The sequence below is a fragment of the Panthera leo genome, chromosome B3 (genome assembly GCF_018350215.1).
Source record: "Panthera leo isolate Ple1 chromosome B3, P.leo_Ple1_pat1.1, whole genome shotgun sequence".
Lineage (NCBI taxonomy): Eukaryota > Metazoa > Chordata > Mammalia > Carnivora > Felidae > Panthera > Panthera leo.
In genome coordinates this window covers 141,045,184-141,062,669 of record NC_056684.1, presented here as the reverse complement: position 1 = coordinate 141,062,669, position 17,486 = coordinate 141,045,184, and the positions used below count along the sequence as shown (strand labels likewise).

The 17,486-nt window shown below is 51.5% G+C and overlaps 1 protein-coding gene and 1 long non-coding RNA gene across 3 annotated transcripts in view; one reads left to right on the top strand and one right to left on the bottom strand.

Moving 5' to 3' along the window:
* Positions 1–17,486, top strand: part of SETD3 (SET domain containing 3, actin histidine methyltransferase) — an 81,040-nt gene that overhangs the window by 20,031 nt on the left and 43,523 nt on the right. For both annotated transcript variants that reach the window (XR_006204053.1, XM_042944248.1), the window contains exons 5-6: positions 2,471–2,543; positions 2,829–3,085. Coding sequence is in view for 1 of the 2 variants with exons in the window: in XM_042944248.1 (XP_042800182.1) it covers positions 2,471–2,543; positions 2,829–3,085 (330 nt within the window). In the remaining variant the exon portion in view is untranslated. The remainder of the gene's footprint in view (positions 1–2,470; positions 2,544–2,828; positions 3,086–17,486) is intronic.
* LOC122223116 lies at positions 3,154–11,904 on the bottom strand. Its single transcript, XR_006204054.1, has 2 exons — positions 11,421–11,904; positions 3,154–3,346 (listed from the first exon to the last, which is right to left on the bottom strand). It is a non-coding gene; the product is annotated as an uncharacterized LOC122223116 (long non-coding RNA).

The following is a 17,486-nucleotide window of genomic DNA, read 5'->3' as shown; positions in this document are numbered from 1 at the left end:
CCGTGCGGGGACGAGACGTGCAGTCAGGTGTCTGGGCTTGCCCTGACCTCTTAGGCGAACAGGCAGCCTACCGCCAGCACTCCGTGACCTGCTGCGGGGTCTCCAGGCTGACCGGGGGCCCGGAAGAGCCTTGCCCGTGTTCGAGGCAGCCCCTTCCTGTCTGTCCCCCCTGGGAGCCGCGCTGCTAACCAGTGACCTGGGGCAAGTCAGTTCATGTTTCAGAGCCTCTGTTAGGAGGTCACAGAACAAGCCTCAAAGGAGTTCGAGACTTGAACGGAAGGATGTGGGCTCAGGTTGGTTAGGAGGGGGAGCCCACAGGGCCTGCGATAGAGTGGCTGTGGGGCGGAGGGCGGGCAGTGTCGGGTGCTTACTGGTTTTCTGGCGAAGGTGACTGAGTGCTTGGTGGTGCCACCTGCTGAAGCCTCACGGCCAGAGCTGAACGGGAAGGAGGAAGGGCAGGACAGTCTGCTCAAAGGGACAAATGCTTTTCCCCTGCTCTGGGTCCTTCCTTCCAGAAGAAGGCAGCAGCTGCACCCCGACATTCCCAGCCTCTCTCTGCCCCTCACTCGCCTCTCTCAGGAGGCATAGCTTAACCTGATGACTTGGGGCGAAGGAGCTGGCCGTGGCCTCTTTCTTGGTGGGAGCCGCTTGCCCACGTGCATCCCTTCCGCTGTGCTCTCTCCACTATGTAAGCTTTACAGGGGCAGGCGGCACGTGGGGAGGCCCGTGGGGCTCCAGTTCTGCCTGGAACTAGGTGGGGGAGTCTGTCTAATTCTGGGATTCAGTAGGTGATATTTTGGGTGACCATCTGTTGTAGTCTTGTGTCTCTCTCAGTGGGTTCAGAACGTGCATGGAGGAAGTGACTGTTACTTATTCGGGCCCCTCAAACCTCAGGCAACATTTTTGGTCAAGTTGTAGTTAGCCTTCATTGATACAGTGATACAGCGTAGACTGGTTTGTTTGACACTATTAAATGTGTAGTATGTGAATCCTCCCTTGCTCGTTATCATACCAGCCTTCCAAAGGAAAAAAAAAAAAAATCCCAAGGTCTCTTCCTTCATGATGCTTGTAATCTATAGTAAGGAAGGAGACACACGGAAACATAGTTAAATGGTTGACATTGGGTGGAGGCCCCTAGTAACCAGGGTGTCGCACAGTCTTCTCTCGCATCAGAGGAGAAACATCGTTTGTATAGATGCCACCCCGAGTATCTTAGCTGCGGTCTGTTTTCACTGTGTGCATTTTTTTAAGTTTTATTGAGGTCTAATTGATTAAAAAAACTGCACGTATCTAATGCTTACATTTTGATGGGTTGGACATAAGCATACACCCATGTCATTACCGCAGTCAGGGCACTGCTATGTGCATGTTTTAAGCAACATGGATACGTATGCAGAACGTACCAAAAAGAGACCTCACGTGCTGGCAAAGGATGAGGTAACGCTTTGGAGAAGAAATTCAGTAAACCAAAACATGTCTTAGGGACTTGTGTGTTTGCTGGTTATCATTGTGCTTTATTTCTATTATTATTATTATTATTATTTTTTAACATTTATTCATTTTTGAGAGAGAGAGAGAGAGAGACGGAGCGTGAGCAGGGTAGGGGCAGAGAAAGAGGGAGACACAGAATCCGAAGCAGGCTCCAGGCTCTGAGCTGTCAGCACAGAGCCCGACGCAGGGCTTGACCCAACAAACTGTGAGATCATGACCTGAACTGAAGTCAGATGCTTCATTGACTGAGCCACCCAGGCGCCCCTCATTGTGCTTCTTAAAGACAAGCATGCAGAGAAAGGAATGTTACTCTGGCCTCAGAAATTCAATGGCAAGAACAATTCATATTGACAGAGTCAAGTTTTTGTTGGAGAGAGAAATTTTTGTTTGTTTTGTTTTTAGAACTTAAAAGTACAGCAAAGTGGGGCGCCTGGGTGGCTCAGTCGGTTAAGCGGCCGACTTCGGCTCAGGTCACGGTCTCGCGGTCCGTGAGTTCGAGCCCCGCGTTGGGCTCTGTGCTGACGGCTCAGAGCCTGGAACCTGTTTCAGATTCTGTGTCTCCCTCTCTCTCTGCCCCTCCCCTGTTCATGCTCTGTCTCTCTCTGTCTCAAAAATAAATAAACGTTAAAAAAAAAAAAATTAAAAAAAAAAAAAGTACCGCAAAGAATTAAGAGTTTTGTGTGCCACCCCAAATCGCTATGTTTGCCATAAAGTTGAAAGTCCCATTTTTTATTTGTTTTCTCAGTATGTAAAGTCAGTGTTTCTGTTGGAAGTTAGGATTTTAAACCCTGCTTCTATTTGTTTGCACCATAAATGCTTACATTTAAAAACATATTTGATGATTAAAAATGAAGTGCTAATATGCAGCCTTCAATAGTATTTCCTGTGTAATTGGGTTTCTGAACATAGATGAAGTTTGGGCTGACGATTGTTACATGTTTTGATGATTCTATGATTTTCTTATTTTTTTTCCTCCTAGGCAGAAGAATTATTTTTGTGGGTTCCACGAAAATTACTAATGACCGTTGAATCTGCTAAAAATTCAGTGTTGGGTGAGAATAATTTCTGACTCGTTCAAGGCAAAGTACAAACGATAAAAATATGAAATTTTATTTTGTAGTTCTAAGGACCGTATTTGGATGTTTTCTCAAACTAGTGAAATAGTCCACCAAATTCATACTGTTTTCCATGCTTTTAATCTTCGGAAGAAAGGTGCATGTTAACTTAAATATTACAAGGCTTTCCGGTTATTTCTGTACCTTGAATATATATTTTGAATGAATACCTTTTAAGGCACTTTGTGGAACTTAACGCTGTTAACGTCTGGGTTAATTCAGGGCCCTTATATTCTCAAGACCGGATTCTTCAAGCTATGGGAAATATCACACTGGCCTTTCATCTGCTGTGTGAGCGAGCCGACCCTAACTCTTTCTGGCAGCCCTACATTCAGACCCTCCCCAGCGAATATGACACTCCTCTCTACTTTGAAGAGGATGAAGTTCGGGACCTTCAGTCCACACAAGCCATACATGATGTCTTCAGCCAGTATAAGAACACAGCCCGGCAGTACGCCTACTTCTATAAGGTCATCCAGGTGAGTGGCTGGTTACCGCTTAAATGTACGTTGAAGAGTGAGAAGGAAAGGGAAATCGATAGCGGAAGTGTTTACTTCACCTTTTATTACGGATGCTTAAACGTTGCGCTTTTTCAGTTAAAAGGCGTTGCGATTCCAGTCCACTGTCTCTCTTTGTTCAGAGTATCACTGAAGTACGGTTTGAGTGGGTCTGACTTCATCAGTGGCCGGTGTGGATGTGAGCAGTGCTTGTTCCTAGATCGGGAGAGTCACCAAACTTTTCTGAAAAGGAAAGCTTACAGTGGAACTTTAGAAGCTTTAAAATGTATCTAATACGAAAAGGTGCTCCGTGTATAAATTTTCCAAGAAAAGGAAAGGCTCTTTGTGGATTCTCCACGTATATATTCACATTTTACTAAATCATAGTGGCAGTTAATTTACTAATTCATAAAGCTGAGTTTTTGGTGTCTTTCAAAGTGTGCCATATATTAATTTTAATTAGTTCTAAGTGAAAGCGTTCTATAAAAAGGTGTGTAAGGTTGTGAACATTTTTTTTTTAATTTTTTTTTTTCAACGTTTTTTATTTATTTTTGGGACAGAGAGAGACAGAGCATGAATGGGGGAGGGGCAGAGAGAGAGGGAGACACAGAATCGGAAACAGGCTCCAGGCTCCGAGCCATCAGCCCAGAGCCTGACGCAGGGCTCAAACTCACGGACTGCGAGATCGTGACCTGGCTGAAGTCGGACGCTTAACCGACTGCGCCACCCAGGCGCCCCAAGGTTGTGAACATTTGAATTACACCTGGTTACTCCTTTCTTAGTTTTGGCATTTCAGCTGGCGTTATCTTTCGTTTCCCGTCGAACAGCCGTCCGACAGGTCAGAGTCAGTGTCGTGGTTCCCTCTGGAGCTGAGACGAGGGAGTGACTCTGGCCTCAAGTTTCCCCTTTCTCTGTAGCTTAAGAATTAGCCCCTGGGCTGCACTACCTGATATGTGGCCAGTGGGGATGCCGCTCAACTTCCTATGTTGTACGAGGGCAGCCCCCAAACAAGGACTTTTCCAACCCCAAATGTCAGTAGTGCTACGGTCGAGAAATCTTGCTTTGTGTTTATATATAGAACAAAGCATCTCAAGTACCTACATGATACCAGAGTTCACCATCATTCCTGACTAATGACTGGATGCCTGGGGCCTGCCTGAACAGAAACAACTCCAGCTTTTTAGTGAGATGAACTTGAGCTGAAACCCAGATTCCATATCTCACTTGCTATTTAAATATACTTTGGACATACAGTGAACGAACCTTTGAACAGCACAGTTTGAACGGCGTGGGTCCACTCATACACAGTTCTTTTTGAGAAATACAGCACGGTGTCGTGTCTGTATTTTCTCTCAGGGTTCTGTTCATAACGTTTCCTTTGCTCCAGCTTTATTGTGACAACGCTGTGTGTGTGTGTGTGTGTGTGTGTGTGTGTGTGTACGTATGTATGTGTGTACATATACACGTATATTTATATATGTACAAATAATGTGTAACCTGCAAAATATATGTTAATCACCTGTTCTCAGTGGGACTTCCTGTCAACCGTAGGCTGTTAGTGGTTCAGTTTCGGGGGGGAGTCAAAAGTTCTGTGTCGATTTTCGCCTGGGTGAGGGTCAGCACCCCATCGCCTGCATCATTTGGGGGTCAGCCATAGGTGCTTTGCCCCTCTTTGTTTCTGCATCTGTAGGGTAGAAGCATGAGCCCCGTTTCTCAGGGTAGCTGATGTCAGGCAGCCGAGGTCGGGCTTCCTCCAGAGCACGCGTGCGGCGCCGGGCCTCGGTGCCTGTGGCCTTAGGAGCACAGTCTCGTCTGGGGAGCACGAAGGACATCTCGGTCGAAGCCCCCGCATCCAGTGCAGCGTGCTGATCGGGGAGGTGCGCTCCGGGGCGGTGCTCTTGGGGCGTGTGTCTGTGCTCCTGTTTCCTTATCTGTAAATCGGGATAGTGCCGCGCCCGACTGCAGGGTTGCGGAACGAACCACACGCGTTGATCTGTGTGCGGCCCTTGACCCAGCAGCGCTGGCTGCGGAAATTCTCACTCCATTTGTGTCTATTTTGCATCTCGTTCCTTCAGGCCGCGTCGCTCAGTTGTTTCCGTTTTTATTGTTCTAAATTGCTTCTCCCCCACACCTGCCTGCCGTTCCTTCGGTTAGTTCTTCTTAACCTTCTGTCCGGAAGCAGCCCTAGCGGCCACGGATAGTGAGTATTCCCTCAAGACCAGGGACTGCACTCACAGTGACCCATTACAGGCTGAAAATTGAGCTTCAGAGTCTCAGGCTTTTGTCGTCATTGTTGATGACTTTGCTTTCTCGTTGTGAAACACTAACAGTTGACCCAGACGTCTGTGTGTTGGCTCCAGTTTAAAACCCGTGTTAAGTGACGTACCGTCCGTCGAGTCAGGCTGGCTCCGCAGGAAAACGGCCCAGTTTCTCCTGGGACCGTCCGGGCTGCCGTGTGTGCCTGTTCCAGCGGGAGGAGGACGGCTTCGCGTGTGGCGAACACTGTCCTCCCGACCCCGCGGTCAGTCGCGGGACACTCACTTCACGTTAGTAAACCAGACAGTAGAAGGGAGTCACCACGAAGTGGAACTGCGTCCCGATGCGATTTGGTGGGACGGTTCCCAGCGAGCGGTTTTCCTTCAGTGCTGGTTGGAATAGCACAGGCAGCGTGAAAGGGGGGCGAGCGGCCGTGACAGCCAGGAGGGTCCGGCTGCGGGGCGGAGGGTGTTTGCGTAGCTGTCTTTTAAAAAGTGACGCCGTGAGTCTAGCCGCTTTTCTGGCTGTAGAAGGTTCTCGCTGCCCACGGCAGTCTTCGGGATCCACAGGAAACACACACGCTCATGTCGGACTGTTGTGATTTTGTTAGGTCGGGTTTTCTCACCCCAGCGGCAAACCGTGTGTCTTCCTCCTGCTGTTCCAGGGTCAGGTGTGGGGCTTTTGCTCCGTTTGAGGAGGTCACTTCATCAGTGCGTTGGCACTCGGGGAGAGGGAGCGAGGAGTGTGTTACATCAGTTCATTGTTAACATTTTTTTTTTTTAATGCTTATTTTTGAGAGAGAGACACAGCATGAGCAGGGGAGGGGCAGAGAGAGGAGGAGACACAGAATCCGAAACAGGCCCCCAGGCTCTGAGCTGTCAGCACCCAGCCCGACGTGGGGCTCAAACTCACAGACCGCGAGATCGTGACCTGAGCCCGAAGTCGGTCGCTTAACCGACTGAGCCACCCAGGCGCCCCACCGTTGTTAACATTTTCGTTACAGTGACGTGTCCTTGGTTTTGTTTTGTTGGGCACTGTGGCTCTTAACCTTTTCTGGGTCACGGGAGAACCCTCTTCCCAGAGAAACGTACGTACGTTCTATATCACAAACGCTCGTGTACCAATTGAGGGTGTCCAGATTTTCCAGAACCTGATTTGCAGGTTTTAGTTATGGCTTCCCGTTTAAAGTTATTTTCCTGTGGCTGGGCATTGACACTGAAACTCATTATTTTTCTTCTGAGCTGACTGCTAGCTTGAAGGTCTGCAGGCCACAGTTCTTGGCCGCTGTCTCCGGGTGCACCAGCAGCGTGAGTGCAAGCATGACATGGTCCTGTGTGTCTCTGCTGATGACCCCCAGTCCCTGGGGGGAAGGGCCCAGAAAAGTGTTGATAGTCGCTTCAGTAGTATGTCTTGCTTCAGGCTCTAGGATGTTAATTCTGAAAGAAAAGCAGCACTGGTACTAACTTCTGGTAAGTATAAATTCTTTTAGGTAGATTTCTCTGTATTGCAGTTTTTATTTTAATGTTTGTCTCTCTGTCTCCTTGGTTGTTGTTGACTAAAAGTCAGAAAAACAACTTCCCATGCTCTTTTCTCGCAGCGTATTTTCTCGGTCAAGGGTTTTTCAGAGCGACCACTTGTTCAGATTACTTTCTGTCTTTAACTTGCTTTAACAGGGTTTGTTCAGAAGTCTTTGTGAGCCTCTGCTGGTTCTCCTCTGCAGAGTCGGGGTGTGGGTTTTCTAGGTTTTTTTACATTATACTTACATCGTATTCTTGAGATGAGATGTTCAGCATACAGGGTTTTCTTTAGGTGTTCAGCAGGTGGTAGTATGTAACCAGAAGCCTCAGACTCCAGGAGTTGTGAGAGCAGACCTTGTGTGAAGGTGGGAGGCCTGCTGGTGAGGCCTTAACACTGCAGCTCGGTGGTTGAGAAATGTCTACCCAGGCTCAGGGAGCTAAGGTAGGACCCGTGGCTCAGCCAGACACCGGAAAGGGCTTGTGTGGATTGACAGCCCTGAGCACTGGTGAAATTTCTGTCAGTTTGTGAAATGGGGACCAGTGAAGAAGAGAAGATTAGTGGTAGAAGGCAGAACTTGGGATTTTAAGCCATTGCAGGGTTTTTATTTATTTTGAAACTTATTTTTATGATTTTTTTTTTTTTTATTTTAAAGCTTATTTATCTTGAGAGAGAGAGAGAGAGAGCATGTGCACAAGTTGGGAAGGGGCAGAGAGAGAGGGAGAGAGAGAATCCCAAGCGGGCCCCGCACTGTCCGTGCCCAGCCACAAAATCGCGAGATGGTGACCTGAGCCCAAGTCACACACTTACCCGAGTGAGCCACCCAGGCGCCCCAAAACTGTTGCAGAGGTTTTAAACCTATAAGAATACACCCAGCAGACCGGGGCTTTCCAGAGTTCGGCTCCAAGTTGAGATTTCTGCATGGAAATATGGGACCAGTTTTGTGATAGAAATCACTGGAAAGGGAGGGTTTGGCTTACAACCAGCTCTGACACAGTGTAATTGTGTGAAGGTGAAGAGAGCCTATCAGATCTGCCGGACTTAACACAGATGAACGATAGTCCACGTGTGTTGCTGACCCATGCCAGTGAAGAAGAACTGAACAGAGCCTCTGAATGAAGAGTTGGTTTAACTGGCGATCCCATCTAACGGACCCGGCACCGCAGTGCGGGGTGCCGGCTTCTCCTAAGGTTGCTGTCTCGGGACCCGCACGTTTTCCTGTGTTGCCGAGCTCAGATACGGTGTTCGTTCAAGGAGATGCAACTGTGGAGGGTTTAATAGAATAGAGGTTTTATCTAGAAAATGACTGTTCTCCATCGATCCCCTAACCTGTGCGATTTGTCCCACCTCCCCTGGGTCTTGTCTTTTGTGTAGACCGGTTTGAGCGGTTCGGGAGCAGGGATGGAGATGGCGAGACTCCCTTGTGTGCTAACTGCCGCGAACCGTACTTCGGTGCAGCGAGCTTCCCCTGTGTCGGCCTTAAGGCCTCGGGACGGAGTCAGGCGGTCTTAAGTTGGCTCTCTCCCTTGAATAGCCCGCTTCCCCTACCTCACCGGGGCCGCAGTGGCAGAAGATTCTAGCAGTCCTCCTCACGACCTGGCAGGAAACAGAGCCCACCAAGCGGCAGAGGAAGACGGCCCATTCGGTTCTTGGCCTCCCGTGGCTCTTGCGGCTAAAACACACACAGTTGCTTCTCCCGTTGCTCACGGTTTTACCTTGTCTCTGACGGAGGCACACGAGAATTGCACGAGGTGTGAGTTGCCAGACAGGCGTAGCCCGTGTTCTCCTAAAGCTCTCCTCTACGCTTGGAAGCGGATCCCACGCGGGGCCGTCGGGGAGGAGCGTCCGAGTGGAGTGAGCACTAGTTTACTCTGAGGACCCCGATGTCCAGAGACGCTCGGGTGACACCTGTCAGCGCACAGAGCTGCTTGTAGACCTCGGTGTGGATGCGTGTGCTTGAGCAGCGCGGTGAGGGAGCACACGCACGTGGGTTCCTGGAAGTGTGTCCTCTGGAGGCCGAGGCTGTGAGCTGGCGCTTCCCGGGTCGTGCACAGCTTGTAGCTCGCAGGCGATGCGGGGCTCTGCGTGGTCCGCTTCCCCCGCCGTCGGTCCTGCCCCTCCGCCTGGAAACCTGTGTACGAGCCTTCCTTCACGGGCCCGTCCGCCGCCTCCTGACCTTGGAGTCGCTGCCCCGGGTTTTGTTTTGAACCCGCGTGTCCTCTCGATTGTTCCATTTTTCAGCTAATGAACGTGTCTCTCTGGTGTGGGAGCTGGCGCACCGGATGGGGACTGGGCTCCCTGGGGATTTAAACGACTTTTCTTTCCAAATGTTTTGTTTTCTAATGTTGTCAAAATGAATGAACTTTCACGCTTACAGAAAAGTTGCATACAAAGCGCAAAGTTGAAAGCGTGGCCGCGGATGGACAGACGGACGGACGGACGCTGCTTCCTGGATACCGTCCTCCTGACCTCGTTCCCACGTATGTGATTTTCCTCGGAGGCTAACGTGGGCCAGATGGGACGTTTTTGTCCTTAGCCGCCTTCATGGTGAAGCCACCCTCGTGGATAGCTGCAGAAGTGAAGAGGGAAGGAAGCGAGTCAGAGGTGATGGTGGGAACAGAGGAGGCCGTTTGACAGGTTTGGAGGTGTCAGATGCCGGTGCAGCGAGTCCATATTTACTCCTTGGCTGCCGTGGTAGCAGACTGGGTAGAGGCCATGGGACACGGAGGGAGAGGATGATTTCTGTTCGCAGGCTGCTCATGTGAGTTGGCTGGGGCCTTTTCCCTTCAGGTGGGTAGTTTCTGTGCCATGTGCCTCATGGGACTGGCCTGGGGAGGCAGGACAGCGGTGGGGCCGGGCCGAGTGGCTCCTGAACACATGGCAGGAAACCCCGAGCCCAGCTGGTCTCACCTGCTTTCCCCTCCGGGGCTGTTGTCCTTCCAGTTACCTGGGAGGGGGCTGGTCACTCTCCCTTTGCAGGTGTAGAATCCAGATGTGGGGGATGCTGAGGGCCCTACACCCTGGGCTGGGGTCGGAGCAGATCTGCTAGCCCCACGCCCATGTCCTTGGATCTCTGAAGTTTCTGGTCTTAATTTTGGGACAAAGAAGCAGTTGTTTATTTTTTTATGTTAATTTAATTTTGAGTGGGGCGGGCAGAGAGTAGGGGAGGCAGGATCTGAAGCAAGCTTTGCAGTCTGTGCAGAGCCCGACGTGGGGCTTGAATTTGCAAACCGCGAGATCATGACCTGAGCTGAAGTTGGATGGTTAACCAACTGAGCCACCCAGGTGCCCTAGAAGTGGTCTGTTTTTAAGGGCAGAGCAGTCTTGTTTAAAATCTCCCTTGGGCTATTTTACAGAAAGCTGAGCGAGGCCTGCTGATTTCGAGGCCCCTGCTGGTCAGGCCCATGTGGGGCCTACACAGGGCTCACCTGCTGGCAGTTTTTTCCAGCTGTGGAAAGAAATGCCCCTCCTGCCCTGCCCACCTCACGCTGTACAGAGAGGTGGGAGATGCTCACTCTCAGAAGAACCCACACCTCTGCCCACTGCTTTCCCTGCAACTGTGAGGAAGCTGGCGGTCCTTTCTTTACTGTTGTCTTGACCGATTCGTGTTTGTTTAATTTATTTATTCATAATGTTTATTTATTTTTGAGAGAGAGAAAGAGAGCATGAGCAGGGGAGGAGCACAGAGAGAGGGGAACAGAGCCCAACGCGGGGCTCGAACTCATGAACTGTAAGATCATGACCCGAGCCGAAGTCGGACGCTTAACCAACAGAGCAACCCAGATGCCCCTTTACGAATTCGTTTTTTAAAGATATTAAGAGATGTGAAAACACTGGAGCTTAGGAAATCTGTCCAGGTTTGCATCATCTCTGGAGACTTTCCAGTGCCGTTATAGTCTTTCTTAGAGCCTCTAGCTGTCTTGCTGAAACGTCCTGACCTGTATCCTTGCTGGTTCCCAATAGCTGACCTTGGCTGACCTTGACCATGAATAATTTGTGTCACGTGTGCAAGAGTGTTGTCCTTATTGCGTTCCTCATGTAAGGTTTCTGTTTTGTAAATTATCCGTATTAAACATTTGCATCATTTTCATAAATGAAGGCTGCGAATCTAAATCATCTAAAACTCCAATTTGTTTTTACCTGCATTCACTTGTTTTGCATATACCGCTAGAGCAGTGTGGGTAGACGTGGACCGCACCTTCCAGAATCCAGTGGTCCTTGTTTCCTGTTTTTTCCAGCTTGAGTTTCAGCAGCCTTTGGGGAACTTGAGAAATGCAGTGCTTTTCTCTCTGCTCATGGTTCTAATTGGGGAGGGTGGTCCTGTCTTGTCGCCGGGAGCATTTCATGCTGTGTCTGTCCAGGAGGAGGCGTGGCAGCCCCAGGCCCCGCATCCTCCTGTAGAAGATCTCGGGTACGAATTTGGCATCCCCCATCTGCCCTGTGTGCTAGTGTCATCCTGTCCTGCCCTTGCCTGTCCCCGCTGACACTTCTCACTGGCAGCCCTCCTCTGGAACCACAGCCTCCCTCCCCTTTCTCATCTGCTTACCTGACTCGGGCTCCTGGGCCCCTTCGGAGATCTTTCACAGTTGCTAATCAGTTAGGAACAGACGTCCAACAAAGGAGGCACGTGGATTGTCCCTGTCTCCTACTTGACACGTCACCCAGGCATCAGCGTGTTCATAGAGGCACCTGCATGGGTAAGGCAGACAGAGCCACAGGCAGGACCTTACATACCCATCCCTGGTGGACTCCGGAAGGAAGGAGAATCAGCATTTGTGGCGTTGCCTGCTGTGTGTCAAGCACCGGGAAGAGAACTTTCTCTCCTGTTATCCTCATGATGATGAGTCAGGAGCTACTGTCTTCCCCTAAGAATCTGAGACAGAATTAACCAGGCTAGGTTTAGGAGACACTCCCCCAATACCAGGCCCAGGTCACTGTGGTTAAATTCGTGTTTGGAGAGGTTAGAGCCTGAGAGGTTAGAGACAGGGCCTCGCTCTTAAGGTGGTGTTCATTGAGCCCACACTGCTGTGTGCCAGTGGTGGGCCACGGGGCTTGGCGAGCCTCCCCCAGTCCTCATTGTTACCCCATAGCTGGGCATTGTGGCATTTTCCAGGGGAGGAGGCAGGCTGGGAGTGAGAAAGTTGGCCGGACCTGCTGATGGCAAACCCGGATTGAGGCCTCAGTGCACCCCACCCTAGGGGCTGTCCTACTTCCCTCTGTCACTGCAGCCCTGTCCTTCATACCATGTCCCTTCCCTCACCAGCCCGCTTTACCAGCCCTGGCTCTTCCCACTAGTTGGATCAGTAGAACTTTGTGAAATCCGCCCAAGTTTAAAATCAAGCCTCAAAAAAAAAAAAAAAAAAATTCTTGAAAGCTGCTTTTTCTCCCCAGCCCCCCAAGGTCTATATTTGTAAATTCCCTAACCTCTGGGACAGGATTTTGGGGCTTTCTCTTCTGCGTGCTGGAAGACGGGACTTGCTTGTGTTTCTGACCTGGGATAAGTGCCCAGGGGAGTGAACACGTTGTGACCACGCTTGTGGGTTGACGTTACCGTCCCAGGCTCCATTCCTGCCCTGCAGGACTGTGCTGTGTGTGATTTCCTGACGATCGGAATGGTTTGGGACACAGCCGCCGCATGGCCGCTGTTGGTATCGTCATCTACTCTCCAGGAAGACAACAGAACCAGTAGAGTGTGCACGTGTGTAGAGGAAGAGATTTATTTTAAGGAACTGGCTCGTGTAGTTACGGAGGCTGGCAACTCCAGAATTGACAGGAGGGACCAGCAGGGGGAGACCCTGCAAGGAGCCGATGCTGCAGCTCAGGTCCAAAGGCTGTGGGATTCCCTCTTGCTTGGGGAAGGTCAGTCAGCCTGTGTCCTGTTCCGGCCGTCAGCTGATTGGATGAGGCCCACCCGTGTTAGGAAGGGCACTCTGCCGTTTTTACTCATAGTCCGCCGATTTGCATGTTAGTCTCATCCAGAAACAGCCTTACGGAAGCATCCGGCATAACCAAATACCTGGGCACCGTGGCCCAGCCAAGTTGTCACATGAAATGACCACCGCGGTGAGCATGCTGTTGGTCTCTCTCGCGGCACTTGTCCCCGTCTGTGCTTGCTCTCGTATTTGTGTCTTCCTCTGGAGCACGAGCTTCACGGGGAGGGACCTCTGTCTCCCGGGTGCCGCGTGGCACTGCTGTCAGCACCGCGCCCGCCACAGAGGAGTCTCGGGCAGGGCTCGCTGGGCAGGGGAGCCGCTTGCCTGCCTTGCGGGTCTCCACATGTCAGGCGCGTGTGGCCAGGGCCCCCGGGGGCCGGTGAGGCGCCAATACCTCAGCCTGTCTTTTCTCCCCAAGCCGTGTGCCTGCGGAGCCGCACCATCCTCGCAGCGACAGCCTTTTCTAGTTTGCCCGGAGGTCCCTGGCGGGCAGTCTTGTCCCTGCCGGGCCAAGTGCCCATCCCGAGTACAACCCCACATTCCTCACGCTGCTTGAGGCACGACCTGGCCGTGTGTGTCCTCCTAGCCTTTCTTTCTCTGGCTTCCAAGAGGTGAAGTTTGCAGTGAAGGAAGGGCTTATTAGATCCTCCGCGTTTGGCAGATGGAGTCTAGCCGCTCTCCAGATAACTGGTTTATATTCTTTTGGGTGGTTGTGTTTTTCTCTGTTAAGAAAAAAAAAAAGGACTTTCTGTCTTCCCTGGAAGGTTGGGCAGGGTGAAGTAAGTACACCCCCCAACACCGTCAGCTTCTGTTTTCGTATCGTCCTCACCCGACGCTCGCCTCCTGGCCACTGGGGTCAGGTTCTCTGCTGGTAGACACTGGGCCCCTTTTCTTCCCCTTCTTACTGGATCTTTGCTTATGTAGCCCCCCCGCCGCCGTGTTCCCCGGTGAGTCTCTCCAGCCAGGGCCTCCGGGCCGCGCCGATCCTCACAGTTGCTGTGTTACTGCAGTGAATTCCTCCTCCTCCGGTCCGCTCGTTAGCGTGGAGACAGCTGAGACCAGTGTGTTCTTCCCGACGCTCTTGCTGAGGGTTTTCCCCCCAGAAGTTACCGGGTGTCCCCTGCCCCCCCCCCCCCTCCCCGACTCACATATGACCATAGCAGGGTGCCCGGTGATGATCAGCCACGTTAGGTCTGAGTTACACGTTTGGAGAGCTGGTTACGTTAGGCCCCCCGCCGGGTTCTTTTGTTGTCGTGCTCGGTCACACATTTTGATTTGGGTAGTTTTCCCTTCTACAAGTCAACTTTATGCTTTTTAGCTGAAAAGAAAACGTTCTAAATGTTAGTGGTCGAAAACAGCACAGATACCGTGTTTATCTTTGTGTTGACTCTTGTCAGAAAAAACATAGTTAAGTATTTTTTAAGTAAGTCAAATACCTATTTGAAATACTTGTTGATCGTAATGGAGTCTTACTGAATGCCTGGGTCTCAAGTTCAGTGGTAGGTGCTGTAAGGAGATAGAAAAGTAATATGAGATCCTTGCCTTTTCAAAGTTTATGGTAGAGATAGAAGGGACACAACTGGCGGGAAACATTGAAGAACCAAAGCAGTAAACTGAGGCAGTGACTGCTGTCTGAGCTCTAGGGTGCCTGGGGGCAGTCAGGTGGCTGTGGCTCGAAAGGCAGAATTGTCTGGTTGAGGGAAATGCTGTCAGAGAAGGTCTGGGCTTGGGGGCGAGCAGGGCATGTGCAGAGGGGCCCGAGAAGACAGCCCGAGCCTGCAGAGGCCACAGCCCTGGAATGGCGGGAAGTCACTGTGGATTTGTGGGGACCAGCTCCCAGAAATCTGACACATGAATCTCCCTGAGGTCTGTAGCTCCTGTGGCTCAGGCCAATGTGGGCCGAGATGGCTGTGGCTTTAGCAAGTCTGTTTATGTCACACCTGCTCAAGTCACTCCAACTCCCCGAGCCCCAGTTTCCACAATGATGGCCTAGCCTGTCTCACAGATTTGTAGGTGTGGCTGAGGTATCGCAGACATAAGTGGGTTTTTAAAATGCAAGCCTTGCTGTTGGTGTCATTAGGCAGGAGCTGGGCTTGAGCGCCCTTCAGGGATGTCGTGAAGGAAATTTCCTGCACTGGGTGTAACAGGCAAGAAGATGAAATAGAAAGGCCTGTTCACAGGAGCTGGGGTGGAGGGCACAGCAGAGAGGCGTAGGGAGAGACAGAAGGAGGTAGAGCACGAGGCCAGAGATGTGGCAGGAGCCAGGCTTGAGGGCCGTCGGCAGGCCTTGGGGTTTGTGTCCTCACCTGCTGGGGGGCCACCGCCGCCTTGCCTGGGTTTGCTCGCTTGCTGAAAGAGAACTTGAGAAGCGGGGAGGCCTGAGGGACGCGAGAAGTATTTAGAGGTAAGAATCGATGGCATCTGGTGACACGCTGGGTGTGGGGAGTGGGGAGACAGGTCGTTACGGACGATCACGGAATACCCTGGTTCTAGATGTCCCTTCTCCTCCTCGCCCCGAGACCGACTCTCCCCCTCCCTCTCTCTATTTCTAACTTCTGTGCGTAGGAAAGACACGTTTGATCCTACACTTCTAGCTTCTTTTAACTCGTTTGAGCTGAAGACACACCAGAAGTGACCTTGTATCCGAGTTTTCCGTCCAGACGGGTTTATTTTGTCCTTTGGAATGTGTATTTCAAGCAGAAATCTTTTGTATGCAGAAGTCAAGCCTGGAGCAAATTTTTATTGTGCAATTATAAGCCGTGAAAGTGAAGGTTTTAATGGAACTGCTCACCCAACCTTAACCATGGGGGCCCACACGCAGCAGCATATCCGAAGGGAAAGCTGTCAGAACAGCAGCTTTCAATTTAAATATATCAGGGATTTCAAGACCGATTCTAATGAGTTTTAAAATCTTTGTGTCAGCCTCGTGTTTTTTCTTTAAATGCTGTGAAGTCATTTAAAATTAATAAGCCGGTTTTTATTTGGCAGCGTTTACATCAGAAACGCTACCATCGGCTCTGAAGTCGCTGCTCTTCTGTGGTCTCGTCATTCATCTAAAGGGAATTAGTAGCCGTGGTTTCTCGAACCGGTAGAACATCAGCTTCCTGTTCGTGGGCGAGTAGACTTACCTGACAGACCATGTAGAGCTAGCTGCTGTGTCTGAATACTGACACCGTCACTGAACCGTCACCTGCAAAGTGGTGACAGGCGAAGTTTCCAGTAAATGTGGCCGTGGAGCGGGGACTCGCGGACAGCGCTCCACAGCCGAGGAAGATCTGTCGGGAAGTCAGTCTCCTCGCACGGGCACCACCTCTCCCCCACGAGAGGTCTCTCCGGATCTGGGCCTTCTCTTTCCGGCAGTTGTCACATGTTACCAGGTGCCACCGAGACGCAGGAGCACCTGTTAGTGCTGCTGGGCCATACGGAGCTCACAACGCAGTTTCTCTTTCAAGGAGCTTCTGGCCTGGTGGAAAACCCGGTCAGGACACTGATGAATAGTAGTTGGGGCGGGGGGGGGGGGGGGGGGGGTGCGGCCCAGAGGCAAGGGAAACAGCAGGAAAAGGCGGGGAGGGGTCAGGAGAGGCTTCACAGAGGTGGGATGGCACCTGACCCTGAAGACAGGCCAGGAGTTTGCCGGGTTGAAGGCCAAGGGCGCAGCCTAGCCACTAGGCGTGCAGGAGCGTGAGGTGCTGGGGGAAGGGAAGGGAAGGTGGAGGGACAGGCTGGAAGCGGGGGGGGGGGGGGGGGGGGGGGGGGGGGGGGGCAGCCCTCGGCATCTGCATGACGCACAGCTCCAGGCGACCCGCACAACAGCCCTGCTGGGCCTGCTTGCTTCTGTTCCCATTTGCCAGGGGAGGAAGTCAAGGCCGATTTGCTGGTGGGTCTGTCCTCCGTCTTCAGTTCATACATGATTACGAGTTTAATCATTCTGGCACGCCAGAACTGAGGTTCAGGTCCGACTCGAAGTATCTCCTCTCCTCTTTGTGCTGGCTGCACCTTATAACCACGGGAGATGGTCACTTGTCCCATAAAGTCTTCCTGAGTACCAACTGCTCGGTGAATCTGACCTGTATTTCAGCAGAAGCTGCTGAAGCGTTTTAAGCAGCAGATGGTGTTCTCAGGAGCCCCGCTAAAATGGGAGCGCCACAGAGGCAGGGTTTGGCCTTTGTTGTTCAAGTAACCAGACCAGTGAGCGGGGTCACACGGGAAGAATTCCGTCATCAGCTGCTGGACGGGAAGTCCGCTCCTGTGTGTGGGGCCAAGAGGAGGCAGTGCCTGAGTTTGCAGGGTCAGCACTTTCGACACAATTCTGGGCTTTCTCTCCAGTGTGTGGGTAGGCACTGCGTTCTCGGAGAGGTTGCTCTAGGTTTTAAAGCATCATAAGACAGGACAATGGACCACATCGGATCTGCATCAAGAAAAAGGCATTCCAAGCCAAGCTTACTGACTTTTTAATTTAAAGGGGTACTCTGGGTGGCTCAGTCAGCTAAGATCTGATGCTTAATCTAAGACTGAGCCGCTCGGGTGCCCCACAGATTCGTATTTCTTGAAAAGAAGCTCCCCTGTCACTGCCCTTTGGGTCCCGAGGTGTGTCTCAGGTGAGGTACGGAACGTGCTGCTGGCCTGTGGTGGTTCTTCCAGTGCAGCGAACCCCCGGGTGACTGTCCCTTCGAGGCACC